This window comes from Ictalurus punctatus, chromosome 16, assembly GCF_001660625.3.
Source record: "Ictalurus punctatus breed USDA103 chromosome 16, Coco_2.0, whole genome shotgun sequence".
Lineage (NCBI taxonomy): Eukaryota > Metazoa > Chordata > Actinopteri > Siluriformes > Ictaluridae > Ictalurus > Ictalurus punctatus.
The window spans coordinates 2,970,748-2,992,500 of NC_030431.2; the positions used below are offsets into that span (position 1 = coordinate 2,970,748).

General features: G+C 40.9%; 4 protein-coding genes across 4 annotated transcripts in view; 3 read left to right on the plus strand and 1 right to left on the minus strand.

Annotated features, from left to right (window-relative positions):
* The window catches only part of rps25 (ribosomal protein S25), a 251,835-nt gene that overhangs the window by 45,457 nt on the left and 184,625 nt on the right, over positions 1 to 21,753 (minus strand). The gene's annotated exons all lie outside the window — the stretch shown is intronic.
* On the plus strand, positions 12 to 6,642 carry ei24 (EI24 autophagy associated transmembrane protein). Its single transcript, XM_017488905.3, has 11 exons — positions 12 to 150; positions 1,235 to 1,362; positions 2,699 to 2,844; positions 2,922 to 2,982; positions 3,685 to 3,751; positions 3,840 to 3,964; positions 4,125 to 4,244; positions 4,662 to 4,773; positions 4,871 to 4,982; positions 5,153 to 5,227; positions 5,519 to 6,642. The coding sequence occupies exons 2-11, from the start codon at positions 1,321 to 1,323 to the stop codon at positions 5,679 to 5,681; spliced, it is 1,023 nt and encodes a 340-aa protein (XP_017344394.1). The 5' UTR covers positions 12 to 150; positions 1,235 to 1,320; the 3' UTR covers positions 5,682 to 6,642.
* stt3a (STT3 oligosaccharyltransferase complex catalytic subunit A) lies at positions 7,360 to 16,321 on the plus strand. Its single transcript, XM_017488894.2, has 18 exons — positions 7,360 to 7,508; positions 8,287 to 8,398; positions 8,495 to 8,555; positions 8,670 to 8,791; positions 9,170 to 9,315; positions 9,442 to 9,532; positions 9,868 to 9,974; positions 10,072 to 10,236; positions 10,936 to 11,116; positions 11,845 to 12,000; positions 12,100 to 12,191; positions 12,881 to 13,036; positions 13,536 to 13,724; positions 14,390 to 14,506; positions 14,609 to 14,711; positions 15,495 to 15,683; positions 15,812 to 15,927; positions 16,010 to 16,321. Exons 2-18 carry the CDS (start codon positions 8,311 to 8,313, stop codon positions 16,046 to 16,048), a joined length of 2,118 nt encoding a protein of 705 aa, XP_017344383.1. The 5' UTR covers positions 7,360 to 7,508; positions 8,287 to 8,310; the 3' UTR covers positions 16,049 to 16,321.
* Positions 16,755 to 21,753, plus strand: part of foxred1 (FAD-dependent oxidoreductase domain containing 1) — a 7,009-nt gene continuing 2,010 nt past the window's right edge. Inside the window, exons 1-8 of the mRNA XM_017488897.3 lie at positions 16,755 to 17,372; positions 17,871 to 18,091; positions 18,213 to 18,323; positions 18,471 to 18,589; positions 19,965 to 20,059; positions 20,237 to 20,338; positions 20,515 to 20,591; positions 21,592 to 21,752. Of these exons, the coding sequence (XP_017344386.1) occupies positions 17,231 to 17,372; positions 17,871 to 18,091; positions 18,213 to 18,323; positions 18,471 to 18,589; positions 19,965 to 20,059; positions 20,237 to 20,338; positions 20,515 to 20,591; positions 21,592 to 21,752 (1,028 nt within the window). The 5' untranslated portion in view covers positions 16,755 to 17,230. The remainder of the gene's footprint in view (positions 17,373 to 17,870; positions 18,092 to 18,212; positions 18,324 to 18,470; positions 18,590 to 19,964; positions 20,060 to 20,236; positions 20,339 to 20,514; positions 20,592 to 21,591; position 21,753) is intronic.

Here is a 21,753-nt window from a genome sequence, read left to right on the forward strand (position 1 = left end):
CACTCGCGTCAATAACGCGCACGGCGCACGGGGACGCGCACGCACTGGCTAGTTTAATAGCCTGTTGTACAGTTCTAGCTAGCTCTCTTATCGCTTTGATATAAAGACAAGAATACGGAAGATTTTTTTTTTAAATCTCGTGTATATGAGGTATGAAGTTTTTGTTTTTAATGTTTGTAGCTGTAGCTTTGTTAAATGTGTTTATGTGGACGTGTTTACAGCGGATGTAGCTTAGCTTAGCTCTCTTTTTAAACCACACAGCGGTGTTGGTGGCAGTGCTTTGTCGGTTTATAACATAAATATAATGCTCGGATTAATTATTTTACTTCAGATAAGAGTTGGAGAGTGAAGCTGTAGTCGTGAATAGTGTGCGTAGACATTGATATAACACAAAAATAAAACAACAACAACAACACTAGCTAGTGGTTCACAACAGCTGGCTGTTTACAAACAAACAGAAAACATTAGTACTTTATATATGTATTATAACACGTCAATATGCTGCTTTATTTGAATTAAAAGTAATATCTTTTACACGAGTTGCTTTTTAAAAAAAAAAAAAATAAAGATGACAGAGTTTTTTTAAATTTGCTCCTGAACCTTGATCATGTTTTGATCATGTACAGTGCAAAAGTTTGCACCCCCCACCTCCCCCCCCATAGCTTTCCAGTGGAAGAAAGGAAAAACGTGCCTCTGTTTTCAATCTAGAAATAGTAACATTCAAGCAAGACGACGGTTTTGATCCAATCCGATGCAAAATAGAACCTAAAATCAAGAAAGTTTGAAAGAAATGGAGGTCTTTTTTTTTCTTGAGTTTGTCTTAAGGGTGCACAAACTTTTGCACACAACTATACACAATGAGGGAAGGGGGAAAAAGGGTACTAATCTGTATCGTCCCTTGTCGCTGGTATTGTTTGTGACTTTTTATTATGTGTCTTTCAACTGGAAATAGAGGCTATAGTGTAGCTTTAGGTACATATTTATGTACCATTATGGCCGAAACGCATGCATACTAAATGCATGAAAGGTGTACGCCTGAGGGCGACAAGGAATGGGACTGTTTAGTATTTAGACCGCCTTTCTATTTAAAAATGGAGCCCACGTCATTACAAACTATATTGGTCCTGAAGGAATTTTTTTGTTTCTGCTATCTTGCTCAAGATAATACAAATAACAATGAGTAGATTTGGGGGAAAAAGTCATCTTTGTAAATAAAACGTCTTTGTCTTTCTAGTTTACTGGGATTTCCTGCTCCTATCATGAGTTTATTTCCTGGCCCACCCTCCTTCCGCAGTTGATGAATCTCCAGCCGGTTTGGAGATGACGGACAGCGTCAGGGCCTTCCTCCGCAATGTTGCGACGGTCAGCACCTTTGTCTCCAGCACACATGAAGAAGGAAAAAACAATAAACAAAGACAAAACCTGAGCCTTACATGTAAAACACGATGCTCACTTTAGTGTCAGTTTCACTTCGATCAGGGGTTCCCAGATTAGGGGTCACAATCTCTGCATTTGTTTCATTCAAGTATTTCACAAATTAATATAACATTAATTAATATCAAATACGGACTTTAATCGTGTACGTTTTATTTTTTAGTCCTTCTCACTATTCTATTGTACTTTCCCCATCCAGCAACCTCCACTAAACAAACTAGTGTTCTTCTCAAATCTCATACTTCTTTGACACCGATGTGTCATGTGAAAAATTAAGTACACCCCATGGAAATTGTTGGCTTTTTTTGACATATTTGGACAAGCAAACATTTTATCCTCTTAGGAACAGTGCCTATTAATGAAGTTGATCTACTTGAACAAAACGCAAAGGAAAATTAGTTTTTCAATCATTTATTCAACAGAAATGTCAATAGGTGTGTAAAACGTAAGTATACCCTTGGCCTCAGAAGCTAGTGTTGCCTTCTTTAGCAGAAATAAAGGGGGGAAAATAGAACCTAAAGTATATCAACTTCATTAATAGGCACTGTTTGAAAGATGACCAAATGTTTGCTCGTCCAGATATGTTTAAAAAAAAAAAAAAAAAGGCCAAAAATTTCCATGGGGTGTACATACTTTTTCACATGACCTTATGTCTTCGAGTAATAATGCTAACCTGTTTTCCTATTACAGTTAGTGTTTCAAATTTAAAATCCTCTCATAGCGATTTAAAACCTACCGAAAGGCCGTGCCGGCCTTCTGGATTTTCTATATCAGTATGTACTTTTTTTGAGATGCGGATCATGACATGTTTTAAGCAGTACAGAGCTTGAAACTTTAATAATAAAAAAAATAAATGTAGGGTGCTGAAAGCTTGGGGTCGATTGATGTCCGTTTGTGATCAATTGCTCTAAAAGTTTGGGAACTCCTGTTATACATGCATAATTAGTAATTAGGAATCATCTGTGGCAAGGTTTTGAAATCAGGCACAATCGGGCGGGGAAGATTTCTGGGAAAAAATCCAATTTAGATATCGGATAGAATATCTCCATAAAGAATCAACAATCAAGTGAACGAGCTGTTACTAAAGAAACATAATAATAATAGTAATATTAAACCAGTGATTTGAATTACAGTGGGACTGCACTGCTATCGGAGCCGCTGTTATACAAAATGAATCCACAGCTTCTGACCAGTCAGATTTGTGCATTCAGCGCCAGTGTGGTTATGTTGTTTCATTTATTCCACCGTCTTGCTTCACATTTAGGGGATGAAAGATTCTATTCTTGGGATCATGACGATCACGAAGCTCGACGCTCGCATCCAGCAGAAAAGGGAGGAGCAGCGGAGGCGCCGAGCGAGCGGCCCACTGGCACTGAGACGGGCGCAGAGTCAGGACCGTAAACATGAGAAGTAGGTGCGGTGTGATCCGATCGATCCGATTTCCACTGTTTCGACTCGCGCTTAACGTTTTTCTTGTTCTTTTTCAGCGAGCCCAAATTAGCGAGTAGGATTTTTCAGTGTTGTGCCTGGAACGGAGGCGTGTTTTGGGTGCGTATTCTCTCGCTCAGCGTACGTGCAGTAGTTTTATACTCTGACGTAATCTGGCTTTGCACTTACATGTAAGTTTTGTGTTATCCCCCCCCCCCCCCCCCCCCCCACCCTCTCTGTTTTAAAAAAAAATGGTGCTTAAGCTGCAAGTGAAATTTATGACAGTGTTTTTAGGCCACTCTGACTTTGAGAATAAAGTCGTAGTAGTTTGAGGATTATTAATTTTTTTTTAAATAATATTATGAGAAAAGAAGTTGCGTTGGTTCAAGAATAAAATCAGAATATTTCCAGAAAAATAGTCAAAGTATTACCAGAAAAAAAGGCATAAGATTTCGACAATAAATTTGCAAAATTTCAAAGGGAAAAAAAGTCATGATACTATTGTGACTTTTTACACAACTTTACTCTAACCCAATGGATATAGACTGGAACAGTATAAAGTATTTTTTTTTGTTTGTATTATTATTATTTTTTCGGCACAATTCTAGCTAGCAGTACTTATGATTGCTAGTTAATAATGCTAGTTCATACCACCCACTGAAGTTTAATATCGGTGATGGTTTCTATGGAGACTACGAAAGTTCATTTATGTCTACTCCTAGTTACTGGTGAAATAAAATAATACCGCTGTAAACATAGTGTGTTTATGTTTCTAACTTGACTACATTCATGAGTACATTCTTTTTTCCCCCCCTCTATCAGCTAAGTCTGTTTCTTTTCTACCGAGTGTTTATCCCACTGCTCCAGACTCTCACAGCAAAAATTATTGGTATGTCTATCTCTCATTGTTATTGTGTTCAACTTCAGAATCCATTAATTAGCAAACAAAAGGATTCATGTCGTGCGTTGACGTTTAGGAGATCCGTCGCTCCACGGAAACGTGTGGTCCTGGTTGGAGTTCATCCTAACGTCAGTGTTCAGTGCGCTCTGGGTTCTCCCTCTGTTTGTGCTCAGCAAGATCGTCAATGCCATCTGGTTTCAGGTCAGGCCTGTCGAAATAGACGTTTGCTTTTCCTTTTATAGTTGTAGCTATAACATGTGGAATTTGTAAGCGCTTAAAACCTAGAGCGTAGAGGAAGCTGCGGGATGTCTTTGTGTCATCCTACGTTCAGCATAACGACGTGTCGTTTTTTTCCGTTTAGGACATTGCCGATCTGGCTTTTGAAGTATCCGGACGCAAAGCTCAGCCTTTCCCGAGTGTGAGCAAGATTATAGCGGACATGCTCTTCAACCTCCTCCTCCAGGCCCTCTTCCTCATTCAGGTACAGGAAGTGCTTTAATCGCTCCTCGCGGCGCTCTCGGGTGAACCAGGCAGCAATAAGTATGCAAAACGGAGCGAAGGTTATGCAAAGTGCACACGATTATAACGTCGGGACTGTTGTATCAGGATGATTGATATGCAAATATGTGACACAAAGAAAGTGCAATTAAAAACTATGGCAAAATAAAGTGGAAAAATAATAATCGGGGGGGAAAAGTGCTAGTAAAATATAAACTGTGCAAAAATAAACATTCTGAACCAGTACATATCTTTTTATTTTATACATATACACACTAACCCTGAATAATTTTAGTTGCATGTCTTTACTGATATGATGGTAAATTTCTCAAATGTAATATTTCAGTAAAAAGCTTGGCATTTTTTCAAAACTACTTTTTGCTATTTTCCTACTTTCTAGGGAATGATTGTGAGTCTGTTCCCCATCGATGCGATCGGTCAGACGGTCAGCCTCCTGCACATGTCTCTGCTCTACTCGCTCTACTGCTTTGAATATCGCTGGTTCAACCATGGTAAGCTCCTCCTCAGCTCTCGTCGGTCTGTACTGATCCGAGTTTGAGTGTGTGTGAGCGCTGTTTTAAGTGACGTGTCTGCTTTTGTGGTTCGAAGGGATCGAGATGCACCAGAGGCTGTCGAACATCGAGAGGAACTGGCCGTATTATTTCGGCTTCGGTCTGCCCATGGCACTGCTGACTGCACTGCCGTCTTCGTATATCATCAGGTACCACAAGAGTGAATGTGTATAAATACATCTGTTTTTTTTTTCTCCACATCTGTATATCTATAATGCACTTTAAGGTTTTATACTAATCAGTGTTTTGTATAAATGGAGGTGCATTGCTTCTGTACCTTAATTACTATTTAATGCGTAATTCTTTTGCATGCTTTCAGTGGCTGCCTCTTTTCCATCCTGTTCCCGCTCTTCATCATCAGCGCCAACGAGGCCAAGACCCCTGTAAAGCTTTAGTGAGTCTTTCTAATACCTGACGTTTACATGCATAATTAGGCTACTACTTTCAAAACAAAGGTGGTGTTGTGATATATCTCTTTCACTCAGACTGACATGCACATAGGCTACGCGTCTTTCACTCTGACAACATACACATAGGCCACACCTCCTACACCCAGACTAATGGACACAGAAGCTAAGTCGTTTTCACTCTGCCTCAAAGGCCACATTTACTTTACTCCTCGTGACATGCAGGTCTTTTAATTAGCACTGACTGTACACAGATAACCCTTTTCCTTCATCTGCAGCCATTTCCAGCTGCGTCTGTTCTCCCTGGTGGTCCTGATCAGCAACAAGCTCTTCCACAAGACGGTTCACCTGCAGACATCTCTGACCTCCTCAAGCTCCACGGAGAAACTCACGTCTCCTCACGCGTCCCCAATCCGCCACAAAGCTCCGCCCTCTCAGTGACCTCAGGCACTCTGCAGCCGGGAGTTTGATTTGCGTTCTTTGTGTTTTTAAATGCATTTTAATGTTCTTGCGGATGATTGACCAGGCTTTGTTTTAACTGTGAACGATGAGCATGTTGGATGGGACAGAGCCGTGTCTCGACAGTGGCGTTCTGTTTGACTGATTTTTGTACCTATTGTGTGCCATTTGGGTAATTTTTATAGAAACTACAGCACAAAAATTTTATTTTAACCACGTCACCCTCACCACCCTCACTGCTTTTTTTTTCCCTTACCCTTGCGATTTAATTGGACACCACAGCTAATGATTTGTGTCAATAACGGTAAAGCGATGGTACAATTGAAAATTCCCTTTAACCCACAAAATGCTGTTACCTTCATGCTTGCCTTCTTGATTTGTTGTAATCTCTCAGCCTGTCATGCATCCTTTAATAATAACACTCTTATTATTGTGATAAACTAAACAAGCTGCTCTTTTTTTTTTTAACGTGATTGCTCCTCTTTAATATAAATGTACAGCTGGATGCGAAACTCCAATCAAAAGCTGTCAGCGATCAATATGAAAACGAGGCTGCTGTAAACGCATCTGAAACTGACGTTAAGCTCAGTAAAGCCATGTCCAAGTCTAACCTCCACTACAGTCGCCGTCCCTCTTGCGATATTCATATAGACACAGATATTCATATAGATATCGCTTAGGAATCTCAACAGGTTACTAAAGTTTTACTGAAGCACATACAGAGGCCCTGTCTCACTGTCGGCGAGTCCACTCTGGGAGAGAGATGTGTGGTGTACTTCTTCTTTATTTTATTGTTCTTTATTTGTTTTTGTTTTTTGTTTTGAAATGGTATGTCATCATTGTAACAAGTGAGTAGTGTTACAAATGCAGGTTGGTATTTGTGAGTGACTTTTTTTTTGTAAAAAGTATTAAACAATTCAATAAATTTGATCTGTATATACAAGTTTACAGGTTTTATAGTATTTTTTATTATGTCCTATAATTATTTCTTCTTCCTGTAATCACTGATTCAAATGCTGCCTTTAGCAGGGCTGCAGAAATGTTTATTTTATTTTTATTTTTTTTTGCAACCTGGGATCCCTTCCAGTGTTTAATAAGTTGTTATGAATTCTCGATCACCTGATCAGAGCACAGATTTTGCTAATGAATATTATCCTTCTAGTAAAATCATGTATTTATCAGTGTTAATCATTATAGCTGTAAACCCATTTCATTCAGGTCATCAATTATGTATGCTGATAACTAAATGACTACTATACCAGCTTTGAGTGCAAAGGTTTGCAAACTCTTACTTGTAAACTTCAATTTTATGAAATCAACACGTTGTTTAAAGGGAGTTTGAGCAACAACAAAAGGGCAAAGTGTGTGTGTGTGTGTTAAGATATTAATGAAGCAATTACAATCAAAGAAAGAAAAAAAGCATGGGTGTGGGGATGCAAACTTTTGAGCCTTCTGATACAGATACAAAAGATGTATTAATGTAACAGGTTAAAACAAAACCCGTTAATTTAACACGTGTAGTTTGTGTGTGTGTGTGTGTGTGTATACCGGTAAAGTGGCACATCAGTAAGGTAAGGACACGTCAGTTTTGAATCGCCATAAGGAAAGTGAGGACTTCGTCATGGTTTGAGAGACAGCTGTGCAGCCAATCAGAAACGAGGGAATGTAGACATGACTGATGGCCAGCCAATACGCGCGGGTTTTACGTGGCTGGGCGGGGCTTTGATCGCTCAGAGAATAGTGTGTGTGGTGAAAACTGAAGTGTGTAACAGGAGCGCAGTGGAAGTGAACCGCCGATGAAAGAATTTGGTAATTTTATTTTTTTTTTTAAATCACTTTGCGGAATAACCTAGAGATAAATATAAAGCTCTGCAATGTACACGGAGATAATGAGTTTAATTTAAATGTATAAGAATGGTGTAGCAGGCTGTGTTGTTAGCTTGCTAGTTAGCAAGCTAGTTCAGGTTAGCAATATGAAACGAACCTGTTTTAATGATTATTAATCTTTTTATTGCTTTTTGGTAAACATTCGTTATCTGGAGGTAGTAAAAAATGCAAATGTATTGCGCATGAAATCGAAAACAAGCATTTTCTTGCATTTTGTTTTTGTGTCCAGTTGTCACGAGCAGCTAGCCTGATAATGTTATCTAACGTATTTTAAGTAGCTAATTCCATTGACCGGTTCCTTCACTTATTTTGGTTAGGATTTTTAGTTCATGCTTACCCTAATGCACATTGTAAACTTTTTTTTTCTTTGCAAAAATAAGAAAGAAACCCCCAACCTTGATTTATTTCCGTATCCGTCTCCTGAAAACCCGCCTTTTGAGCACGGATTGGTTGACATCAAAGAAAGCTTTTTGAGTGACAGTAAAATCAGCCAATCAGCGCTCAGGAGATTGACGCCGTCTAAGTTAGCACTTATAGGGAGGCGGGATTTGCGTGAATAAATAAAGCAGTCTACCTGACTGGATTAGCTGCACCTCTGGAGACTTGTCAGACTGGCTTGTTGGAGCAAGAATGTCACAGAGACAAACAGTGAATGTTACATGTGCCATTAAACAGCTCACGGTGTATTTCTGTGGCCCAGGTATCAAGTGTTAGCAGAGCAAAGATGACCAAGATGGGCTTCCTGCGGCTGTCCTATGAGAAACAGGACACGCTGCTGAAGCTCCTCATTCTGTCCATGGCGGCTGTGCTATGTGAGTGCTTAGTTAGTTAGTTTGTTTATTCTACAGCCATCCATGTCTTTACATCTCACACTCTCTCTCTCTCTCTCCCTCTCTCTCTCGCTGCAGCGTTTTCCACTCGCCTATTCTCTGTGTTGAGGTTCGAGAGCGTCATCCACGAGTTCGATCCGTAAGTATCCACATCCAGAGATAGCGCAGAGAATGAAGTACGACGGAGATGTTTACCCCCCCCCACACACACACACAGACACATGATCATGTCCTTCTTTGCTCCTATACACAGGTATTTCAATTACCGCACCACTCGTTTCCTGGCCGAGGAAGGCTTTTACAAGTTTCACAACTGGTTCGACGACCGCGCATGGTACCCGCTCGGCAGAATCATCGGAGGCACCATCTATCCCGGTACGCCGAGAGAAACCGAACACGATACTCGATGAGGCACCATGCGAGGTGCAAGCTGAAAGTTTGCTCGCGTATGAATTTCCGTCCCTGCAGGAATATGCAAACGAGCACGTCGTAGGGTTTTCAGTATGGCCAAAAATCACCCTGTTGCCATAACAACCACTAGCTCATCTCGAAATCCACTTGTGGCTTAAAGATTTCAGGTTAATTTGCATGTCATCCTCTGACTGATCGGCTCCAACTCCGTGGCGTTATTTAGTGACGCCTCAGATCGGTTTTCCGCTGAAGAACTTTAAAGTTAAAACTAAAAGCAAGACAAAACAACTGATTTTGAATTTTCATCCAAGAAGAGTTAACCAATCAGACTTTGCCGTGCAGGTTTGATGGTGACCTCGGCGGCCCTGTACCACATGCTGCACTTCTTCCATGTCACCATCGACATCCGAAACGTGTGCGTGTTCCTTGCACCGCTCTTCTCCTCCTTCACTGCCATCGTCACCTACCACTTCACCAAGGAGCTCAAGGTCTGTTCCCTTTTTCCTCACTGACCCGGTTCGGTTTGTGCCGTTTCTCTCGGATATAAACGTAGCGATGGTTTGATTCTTTTTCTTTAAAAAAAAAAAAATTAAATAAAAATCTTTTCCCAACAGGATGCTGGTGCTGGACTTCTCGCTGCTGCTATGATCGCCGTTGTACCAGGCTACATTTCCCGATCCGTTGCAGGCTCCTACGATAACGAAGGTTTCGGAAACGTCTTTTTTTTTCTTTCTCATGTTGTAATATCATTTCTTTGCATTAGAAATTGCATTGTTGGTTATTTATACCGGAATAATATCAAAATCTAATCTGGGAACGTCTGTACTATAAATGATAGGTCCTTTTAATATAGAGAAATATTATCGGTTCTTTTCCCGTAGCTATTCCTTTTATCCCTTTTTATACCACGCTGACGCAAATCTGCTTCTGTTAGAACAATCGTGACACGTAACCATGACAACGAGAGCAGCACCTGGATCGACACGGTTTTCTAAATTCGAGTTCGTAACGCATCGCCTCTTTTTCTTTCCTGTCGAAAGGAATCGCTATTTTCTGCATGTTGCTGACCTACTACATGTGGATCAAGGCGGTGAAGACCGGTTCGATTTACTGGTCGTCCATCTGCGCTCTGGCGTACTTCTACATGGTGAGCACCGTATGAGGCGGTAATGTCATCTTTTACGCATGACCGTTAAGATTTTTAAAGCCTGAGGTGTGGTGTTTTTTTTTTTTTTGGTCTTCAGGTATCGTCATGGGGAGGCTACGTGTTCCTCATCAACCTGATCCCTCTGCATGTACTGGTGCTGATGTTCACCGGACGATTCTCTCACCGCATCTACGTGGCTTACTGCACCGTGTACTGCCTGGGCACCATCCTGTCCATGCAGATCTCCTTCGTGGGATTCCAGGTACGCTGCCGGTCAAAAGTTTGTGGACGCCCGATTGAAATGTTTCTCGTGGTCTTGAAACCCTTTTGTTCCGAAGGTGTATGATTTTAAATGTTTGAAATCGGTGTCGTAGACAAAAATATAATCGTGCCGACGTATTCATTTCTTTAATTAGAGAACTGTTTTGTTTACAAAGAAATATTTATTTTAAACGGACGACTCGGAGGGAAATATTCCGAAAAGCAGCCGACAAGTGTGCAGCGCAGGTGTGAACTCCTTTAATACTGTTTAAAAAGCATCTCAGGGAAATTCCTCAAGAAATCGGGTGAGAAAACGCCAAGAATACATCTCTTTAAATTCCAGGCGGAAAATCGTGTCTACTTTGAAGATGCTAAAATTATTTTGGATTTTTTTTGTTTTCTCACAACGTAATTCCTGTAGTTCCATTTATGTTACTCCAGAGTTTTGATGACTTTATTATTATTCTAAAATGTGGAAAAATAAATAAAGAATGAGTGTTTCTAAATTTTGACCGGTAGTGTAGATTAATCAGTACTAACTAATTGCAGGTTGTAAGAGGGGGAGCATGGTTTTCGTCACGCTGTCGCTAAAATAGTGTCGTCTTGCTAGAGGGAATCTAGAGTTATGCTCTTTCGGAGATTTCTAACCGCTCTATGCAGTATTGTAATCCAGACCCGCTTGTGTTTTTTTTTTTAAAAGCCCGTACAATCCTCTGAGCACATGGCTGCCTTCGGCGTGTTCGGGCTGTGTCAGATTCACGCCTTCGTGGACTACCTGCGCAGCAAACTCAACGCCCAGCAGTTCGAGATCCTCTTCAAGAGCGTCATTTCCCTGGTCGGCTTCGTGCTGCTCTCTGTCGGAGCCGTGCTCATGCTGACCGGTAAGCACACGTCCCACCCTGTGTACACACACACACACACACACACACACACACACACATGCAGCGTCTATGTGCTCTTATCTTCATGAAAGAATTGTTTGTATTAAGATTGTAGCACTGCTTGGAGACTGATAGGAGATAAACGTTAAACGTGTCGGTCGAGTTTTGATTTAATTTCATTTATTACTCGGTTGCCGTAACAGCTTTCTGATGAACCATAAAGATAGCGCTTTTTAATTTCACCCCAAAGAACGGCAAGCTACTTATCGAGTGGAAAAACTCGAATCCCTCGAGCCGCGTCTTTGTTTCGGTCGGGTTTGCGAGCTTTTCCACGTCTCAGCGCTGTACAGTTAAAAACTCGACTGTGGTCAGAGAAATATACGCACACGACGGTAAAGCTGGTGAAGGTTCCGTTTAGTTTCTGAACGATTATCGCCACGTCAGTCGACGTTTAACAAGTTCTCTAGACCTTTCATTCTATACACTAGCATTCCTAATGCAGATCGCAGTTATGCATGTCTAAAGGTCTGCAAAGTTCTCACCGGTCCGTTCCCAAACATTTAAAAGACAAACGATCCCAAATTTAGTTTTTCCCCTCCTATATGCACAGCGAGCCCAACCCTCAACGCGAAAATAATCAATTATGTCACTTTACTGTACGAGCCACAAAACAAATTAGCGCTCTGGTTACCCCATGATGATCACGTGACTCTCTCTGGCACGATCAGGGAAGATTTCCCCGTGGACTGGCCGTTTCTACTCGCTCCTGGACCCGTCCTACGCCAAGAACAACATCCCGATCATCGCCTCCGTGTCCGAGCACCAGCCCACCACATGGTCCTCGTACTATTTTGACCTGCAGTTGCTGGTCTTCATGTTCCCCGGTAAAGAAACATACCTTTTATTATTTTTAATTAAATAGAAACACAGAAAGCTTATCTCCTACAAGTTTTATGTATTTATTTTTCTCTTATTTTCATCAGTGGGTCTATATTACTGCTTCAACAACCTGTCGGACGCCAGAATTTTCATCATCATGTACGGCGTGACCAGCATGTACTTCTCAGCCGTGATGGTAAGCTCCATGTATAGGTAACTTTTAAAATAAATAAATAAATAATTAAGATACCGCTTTCTGGCACGGGCGTGACGTGCTACCCTCTGTAGTGAGCGTATGTACCGAATATCATGCCATTTGTGATCGAGCTTAATAAACTTATTCTCGAGTGGAATTAATTGGTCCTTAAACGGATTTGTTCAACACTTAAAAACAGCACCATGGGCAATACAATCAAACGTAATCCGAAACATCGGTTATGACTTTACCTCCTTATTGTGATTTTTTTTCCTCCGATCCAAAATATCGATCCTCTGTGACCGACGCAGTACGGAAGTGCCGAGCGTTCACTCAGAGTATTCGGTTATCGGCGCATTAATATTCGCATGCATTTAAATACCGCACACTTTAATAATTAATATCGAAACCTTTTTAGGTTTAGGTCCTTTAAAGGCGTTCAAGCCGAAAATAAAATGCGCTAATTAGTTACGATGAGTTATGATGCAACAAGTCGATGAACGGTGCATGTGAACGCTGTAATGGTTGCCATATCCTGTAAAAATAAATGTAAAAATGTAGTGGTTCTTTTTTTTATTATTATTATTATTCTTGCTTTCTTTTTTAATTAGGCAATGCTTTTATGTGGTGTAATTTGGAGCGGTGATCCATTAAAAAATAATTAAATGAATATCCTCCCCCTGCTGTAGGTGCGTCTGATGCTGGTTTTGGCTCCGGTCATGTGCATCCTGTCAGGAATCGGCGTTTCTCAGGTTCTCACTACGTACATGAAGAACCTGGACGTCAGCCGACCGGACAAGAAGGCTAAGAAGCAGCAGGACTCCACCTATCCCATCAAGAACGAGGTGAAACCTTAAAAGCGCTTGATTTTTGGGTTGTTTTTTTTTTTTTTAAATAACGATTACGAAACTTTGATTGGAAGCAGGTGATACGGAAAGTAAAATTTTGGATTTTTTTGTAGTAAACAAATGACAGTTAGAGAATGATTCTTGTACACTTCTGTTTTGCCAGCAGTTTAACAGATCTATGCATCGAAATCTTCTCGTGTTTTATAAAAAAAGTATATTGTGATGATATCGTTTAATACGATACATCATCCACCCCTATGGATGGAGATGGAATTTCTGTGCAAAATGAACCGATAGATAAAGGGAATTGACCAACATCAACAACGTCCCTTTTTAAAGCCATTCAAATCCGCTTTGCTATTTGACTTCAAAATGGCCGACGTGTGACCTTGGTGTTAATCAGGAGTCACATGTTCCTCACCAGACAGTCCACAAATGCCTGCATTACTTGTTTTATTCCTGCTCAAACAAACCTCGCTGGTTGTCTGATTGTCAGGTTGCCAGCGGAATGATCTTGGTCATGGCTTTCTTCCTGATCACGTACACCTTCCACTCGACCTGGGTGACGAGCGAGGCCTATTCCTCGCCCTCCATCGTGCTCTCGGCTCGCGGAGGCGACGGCAGCCGCATCATCTTCGACGATTTCAGAGAGGCGTATTACTGGCTCAGACACAACACTCCCGAGGTCAGCGGCGCACGGGTTTCCTCACTTCCTGTTTCCCACTGTTTCACCTTTTCTTCTCTGTGCTGAGGAAAGCGGTTAAAAAGTAGTTCCGGTCGCTTTACACTTCCTTGAAGGTTTCGTTTCATCTTTTCACAGTCGGCGTAAACACATTGTTTCGTTCATTCGTTTATTCTTCAGTAAGCGCTCTATCCTAAATTTTAGTTGATCCGGAGCTATTTCCAGGCAGGAATACACCTGGAATCCGGTTCCAGTCCTTCACAGACCACCAAAAAAGTAGTTCTGACTCTGCAGATATACAGCTTCATTTACAAGACATTTTTCATTGACAAATTAATTTAGCTTCTACAAAAACAAGTATAAATGTTTACTGATTAAGCTCAACAGCTGCCCTTAGACTTCCATTAAGTTTGGAATATACAGATTTCCTGTTTAGTAATGCGAAACGTCAAAATCCGCTCTCTAATGATCACACACACGTTAACGTAGATGCTGTAGATTTTACAGCTCTCTTTTCAAGTTTTTCAGCTATTTTTAAAAATATATATATATTTATTACTAAGCATTGGTGAGTCAAATCGACCGGTCCTGATGTTGACACTTCCTTGTGCGACCTTCATTCGCTCATTCACCTTCACTTCCTTTTTTTTTTTTTCTCCATCCCTCAGGATGCTAAGGTCATGTCCTGGTGGGATTACGGCTATCAGATAACCGCCATGGCGAATCGGACGATTCTAGTCGACAACAACACCTGGAACAACACGCACATCTCTCGAGTCGGCCAGGTGAACTCAGCATTCTTTACGCTGGTTTTATTTATTATTTAGAATCGGGTAAGCTCGAACTAATGTATGTATTGGTGTGTTTCATATTGTGTGTGTGTGAAGGCGATGGCCTCCTCAGAGGAAAAGGCCTACGAGATCATGCGAGAGCTGGACGTCAGCTATGTGCTGGTGATCTTCGGAGGACTGACCGGATATTCATCAGATGGTATGTGCTACTGAGGATGAAGCAATAAGCCAATAAAATGAAATGTATTTCTTTATTTGTTTGCTCATTTATTTATTTAAATTAAAGTACAAGAGCGAATATACCTATCCTAATAATTAAAGCTTGTATTATAATCTGTAAATGGTTATTGACTAACAGTCAAGTATTTAATTAATTAATTAAAACATTTTTTAAATTCAATTCATGAACTGACCCACCTTTTTTTTTATTATTATTATTTCTGTATTGATTTAGAGAAAAAAATAATTATTTTCAAATGGAATTTGGTCTACTTTCAGAAAATGTTCATGAAGTTATTTTATTAAATTATTTTGTTATTCATTCTTTTTTCCCTCTCTCTTATTTTCTATTACTTTTTGTATTTATTGTTATTTTATTTCAGTTTATTATGGAATTAAATCTGCTTTTACTACCTTGTCATGACATTACTATTGCCTCTTTATTGTTAAAAAAAAACAAAAAAAAAACTTTTTGTACTTTTAGAAACTTTTTGTGAAATTACATTTCACTTTTATTTTAAAAAATATTATTTATTATTAATATTATTTATAAAAAATAATATTAATAATATTTAAAAATATTATTAAATATTACTTATCTTTTAGCTGCCTTTCAAGAGGTTACTTTTACTTCTTAAATATTGCTATAAAAAAATTTTTTTCTTATGAAATCCCATCTGCTTTTAGTATCTTTTCATGAAGTTCATTTTCACTTAATTAATTATTTTTTATTATTTTTTTAAATATTTCTCGTCTTAAATAGACATAAATAAGTTCTTGTGGATGGTGCGTATCGGAGGCAGCACAGACACGGGGCGGCACATCAGGGAGCACGACTACTACACTCCCACTGGCGAGTTCCGCGTGGACAGGGAAGGTTCTCCGGTTCTGCTCAACTGCTTAATGTACAAGATGTGCTACTACCGCTTTGGCCAGGTCTACACCGAAGCCAGTGAGTGTCTCTGTCCAGGCTGATTCTGGTTTTAAAGTCAGCCTGTGCTTTTTTTTTGTTTTTTTTTTTTTCTTTTTTTTTTTCTTCTCTTTACGTTTCTCGAGAACTAACACGCATGCTCTTTGCAGAACGTCCTCCCGGTTACGACCGAGTCCGTAACGCTGAGATTGGGAACAAGGACTTCGAGCTGGACGTGCTCGAGGAGGCGTACACCACAGAGCACTGGCTGGTCAGGATATACAAGGTAAACCTCTAAACATCACTTCAGCTCATTGTTGTAAATTCAAATGAAGATCTGCTGATGAGTCCGCCCTTCTGTCCAACAGGTTAAAGACCTAGACAACCGAGGCCTCTCGCGAACGTAAAGCGCAGACACGCAGAATTCACACAAACACAGCACTGAACACCTTCCCCTGTGATCTGAAGAGCAGTGTGGATATTTTTTATACTTCAGTTGAGATTGCAGGAAAAGATTCTATTGCCTTTTTTTTATGATTTACAATGTGGTGTTACTTTTTTTGTGGGGGGGATGAAGTGAGACTTCAAAACGTCCAGGAAACTGTCAGTATGTGTTTCTGCAATCGTTGGCCAACCAAATGATTTGTCTACCAATGGGATAATAAATGGAGTGAATGGGATACGTGTTTTCTTCTTCTTCTTCTCCCTTTTCTTATTACAGTCAAAGGTATACGAACATTATTTAACCTGTCACATCATGAAGGGTTTTGATGCTGAGGAAACAAACATGACTACTAATGAGCTATACATTCATACAAGAAAAGCAGATTCTTACATTACTTATTTTGCTACTAATACCAGTACATCGGTTGCTTTATTAAATTTCATTCATAACCATTCAATTTTCTGCGTTATAAGAGTTTAATCTCAGTGATTTAGAAATTGCAAATGAATATAACTAAATCCGCCTCAGTGTTTTAAAATCAACTGTAGCCCTAGCAACACTGAATGGAGTCCATTTTGGTTATCAGCTGAAGGAGGGGCGTTTGGACCAATCAGAGCTCGCTATCTCATCCGGGCACTTTGGCTGTATAAACTATAGCTGGCTAATGAAAATGGACGACGACTTGGTTTATAATCCAAAAGCCTTCTGGTTTCATCGTTTTGTATTTTTGGGGGGCGGGGGACAATTTTTTTTTCGGGTCAAGGACTTGCAAGCTAGCAAATATTTGCCACACGTTACTCTGGCTAGTCTGAAAGCGAGTGCTCATGGGATATGTCGTTTTTAGTAATCTGCAAGAAATAGCGAAATGAAACTAATGCAGCATGAGTTGCAGTTACAAACGCTCTCGTTTGCACATAATGGTTTCCATGTGCAATTCGAGAGTCTAGTAGTAAAATAAAGTTGTAAAAAAAAAAAAAAAAAAAAAACGCGCACGGTTGAATTCAAATCATTGCGAACTTCACTTCCGGGATCGGCGTGACGTGCGCACAAAGGGGCGGAGCAACGCCTGCACATCGGGTGAAGTCTCTGGGCGTGTGAGTATTGAAGATCATCGCAGGCAGAGATCAGTTAGTTCACTTCAGGGATGTTCAGTTTGCCTAAGGTCCGGTTTACTGGCCGCAGTTACAAAACGCTCTCTTTAATAAACTCTCACTGCTGCAGCTTTGGAGTGAACAGCAGCCGGAGCTTCGGTACAGGCAGACATGTGCGGAAAGACTTCATCCAGGGTGAGTTAGAGCTGTGCAGCTGTCTGCTCTGCAGCACGAGTTCATTATTTATCTGTCAGATTCAGTCTCCTCTATAAACCTGTATTATGCAGAACTCATTTCTTACATGTAGCTTCTGTCTGAATCCCAAATCTCTTTATTTCTGCTTAAATACACTGAAGTAATGATTGTGCATGGTGTGGACTGAATAAACCCATGTCTAAAGAGTCGGTTCTTTCAAGACTTTCTTAATCCTGAACTTTCTCCCTTACAAATTAACCCTTCCTTCCTTTCTTCCTTCCTTCCTTCTTTCTGAACCTCCTTTCTTCCTTCCTTTCTTCCTTCTGAACCTCCTTCCTTTCTTTCTTTCTTCTGAACCTCCTTCCTTCTGAACCTCCTTCCTTCTGAACCTCCTTCCTTCCTTCCTTCTGAACCTCCTTCCTTCCTTCCTTCGGAACCTCCTTCCTTCCTTTGAAAAAGTGAAGAGTTTTAATTTTCCTCTCGTCTTGTTAAATGCAGATCTGGAGAACCAGTTTAAAGCGTTTCGTGATAAAGCGAAGGCGGCGATGCCCGGCAGTGACTGGAGCCCGATCCAGGTGACCCGCGGCCTTCCTCCCGAGCGCGCCGACGTCGTGATCATCGGAGGAGGAGTGATCGGTTGGTCCATCGCTTACTGGTTGAAGAGGAAACTGATGTCTCGGGACTCGCTGAGGGTGGTGCTGGTGGAGAAAGATCCCACTGTAAGCCACACTCATCCACAGCGCATGTAGTTTGTCTCTTGTGCCTGTGCATCCTTCTGCATTTTCTTTTTATTTCTGTCCTGTCTCTCTCTTTTGTGTGTGTGTATGTGTGTGTTTTCAGTACAGCCAGGCCTCCACAGTGCTCTCTGCAGGAGGCATTCGGCAGCAGTTCTCGCTGAAGGAGAACATCCAGCTCTCTCTGGCCTCCGCTAGCTTCATGAAGAACATTAATGTAATCCTCCATCGCTACACTCATTGGTTTATAAGGAATGAATATATGAGCTTTGATGCTCAGACTAAACAGTAACGACTGCATTAATCAGAAGACCATGTGACGCATGGGAAAGTGGTTTAGGATGTGATTTTCCCTTTGTGACAGGAACATCTCGGCGTGCTGAACGAGGATCCCATTGACCTGCAGTTTAATCACTCGGGTTATCTTTTCCTGGCCAATGAAGCGTGGGCACACATCATGGAGGAGAGCTATGCGATTCAGAAGTGAGGATCATTTACAAATTAAAGACCGGTCCCTGTAGGTCTGCTCGATGATATACTCGATGATGTAATGATTTACTGCATTGTTTAAGTATGTGTACTTCTCTTTTACACCCGGTGTTTTCTGTATAAGCCCATCCATCCATTCCATTCCATACCGCATATCCTACAGAATCCAGGATTGCCGTGGATTCTGGAGCCTATCTTTACATTTACAATTACATTCACACACTATGGACAGTTTGGTAATACCAATCAGTAATAGCAATCAGTCTACAACACATGCCTTTAGACTGGGGGAGGAAAAGGCAGGTGGTGGAGGAGTACTTGGAGGAAACCCCTGAAGCGCAGGCAGAACATGCAAACTCCGCGCACACAGGGCGGAGGTGGGCCCCGGAGGTACTAGGCAAACCTGCTTAACCATAAGTCTTCCAGCCCCCCCCCCCATATGTTCAGAGAAATTGAAAATATTTGTAATTAATAAAATGTAGCATTAGATTACCATTAAACAAGGCAGCTAGCTTTATAACGAGGCTGTATTTGGCGTCTTGACAGTTGAATACCAACTAATTGAGTCCCAACGAGTCAAGCCAAGTCTCAATTAATGGGTTAGAGTCAGAGCGAGTCGAGCCGATTCCCATGCAGTCGAGTCCCTGTTAGTTAGAATGAAGTCCCGACAAGTCAAGTCCCACTGTACTGATTCCATATGACTCTGAGTAAAGTCTCATTGAGTCGATTCCCAGCTAGTTGAGTCAAGTCCCATTGACCTAAGTCCTGATGAGTTGAATCGAGTTCCTATGAGTCAAGTTGAGTTGAGGTCCACTGAGCGGAGTCGATTCCCAGCTAGTGGAGTCAAGTCCCAACGACTTAAGCAATATTGACTTGAGTCCCAGCGAGTATCAACGAGTTATTATATTGACTCGAGTTCCTACGAGTCAAGTCTTGTCCAGTCGAGTCCCAACAAGCCAATTCGATTCCGGTGAGTCAGGCTCACACCCCTCCCCTTTCCCATCACTCTGCTCACCAGCAGCTAAACGCACAGTCACGATACTCTACACACAGAAACCCAGCATTGTCCTGGCGAATCTTATAACAGACTTGCGGCGATAAAATAATTTGTTTCTTTATACTGATCGTAAATGTCCGATAAGTCGATTTCCATTCCGCAAGCGTACTGCGAGAAAGGGTTAATAATGCATAATGACCGCGTCCGACGGCACAGTCTAATGATATAACTGTCATGCAACTGTATATTAAAATGACTAAACGTAACAATAGAGTACTATTTTCGGTCAGATTTAGTTGGCCAGCCTCGTAAAGCTGAATGTTTTGATGACACGTTCACTACGACTCTTTAACCTGTATGTTTACTCATTAGAGAACTCGGGGCCGAAGTCACGCTGCTATCACCTGCACAGCTGAAGGAGCGGTTTCCCTGTGTAAACACAGACGGCGTCGCACTGGCCTCTCTTGGTTAGTCTGCTGTTGTTTTTTAAGCTAGTATATTTTAACGCTACGAGTGTTCTAGCACGTTAAGCTGCATTTCATTTGCTTTATTCTAGATAACCCAAATAGATCTCTTTGTCGGTCTTAAAAATTTCCCGTTTAATGTTGAATTTTAGAACTTACTAACTGTCTTCTCTTCACCAGGACTCGAGAATGAAGGCTGGTTCGACCCTTGGACCCTCCTGAACGCGTTCAGACGCAAAGCCATGTCTATGGGAGTGTATCAGTGCTTCGGAGAAGTCACAGGTTAACCTTTTTACTCCAAAATATTTATTTTTTTGGTAACGTATTAAAAGCTCTGTGACGTTAGTCTAGTCTCTGACGTTTGAAGACGTCTGTTAATCATAACCATAATCGCTTGTGTGATGGCTAAAGCAGTTATAGTTGCTGTTTTGTTTTTTTTTTTCTTCTTTCTTTTTCAGGATTTAGATGCTGGACACAAAATGCAGAAACCACAGACGGAGACCTTCTGAACATAAAAAGGATCAAATATGTTAACGTGAGTTTCATTCTTAAACTAAGGACCAAAGCTGTGTTAATTAATATAGCAGATCTGGCAAAAATATCACATCTTAACACAATTCAGTCCCGCCCACAGAATCTGATTGGTTAAAAAGCACTTTTTTTTTTTTTTTTTAACATTTTTTTTTTTTTTTTAATTAAACCTGAATACACTGTTTTGAATCATTAACAAACACAAAAATGTGCATGTTTGGAAAAAGTACGACGTACATTCATTATTATTAATATTTTTTTGGTGGTGGAAGAAATGTAGATGTATACATATTAAATATATTATTATTATTATTATTATTATTATTACAAGATGTTTAATATCCTGATGTTCTCTATAACCGCACGATTGTTATCACTTTTCTACAACAATTCTACAGTATTCACAAGAAATAAATATCAAATAACCGACATTTCTGACACTATATGGCCAGTGTGGTCTGTTTATTTTCGCTAGCGGAAACGGATCCTGAAGAAATCGCGCTCGCTTCACAGCACGTCGGCTAGCTCACGTCGATTTGTACGTTCCTGTTAAAGGCACTTCTGACGAGCTTTCATATTTTAAGCCACATGACGTGTCGTATCGAAGTACGACGTATCGCTTGCCGTATCGGCTCGGCTAACTCTACTGTAGTGGCGGTTTCGGATTAGGAAGTGGAATTTTACATGGTGAATACTGCCTTGTGGAGTGAAATGTCCCGATGTGGTTATAGGAAACCCAGGCACTCTCGGAATGCCGCTCGACCAGTCGGATTAGCGGACCGGATTTAATTGCTCTATAAAAACCTTACAATATAATAACAAACGACGATCCTTAGAATAGTGTATCACGATGTAATTAAATCACTATCAGTGTCCTGTAATTATCCGATGCAAACTGCAGTATCCAATTCATCCCATGACGCTAAACGACAGAGTAAATAATTGCATGTTGTTACATTAATACCCGAACAAAATTCCCGAACGTTGTCCTCGTCCTGTTCCAGGTGCAGATGCCTAACAGTTTGGAGTACCAGCCTGTGGAGTGCGCTGTCGTCGTGAACGCGGCCGGTGCCAGTTCGGGGAAAATCGGCGACATGCTCGGTATCGGACACGGCCCGAAAACCAGCGTGGCGGCCATTCCGGTACCCGTGGAACCCAGAAAACGG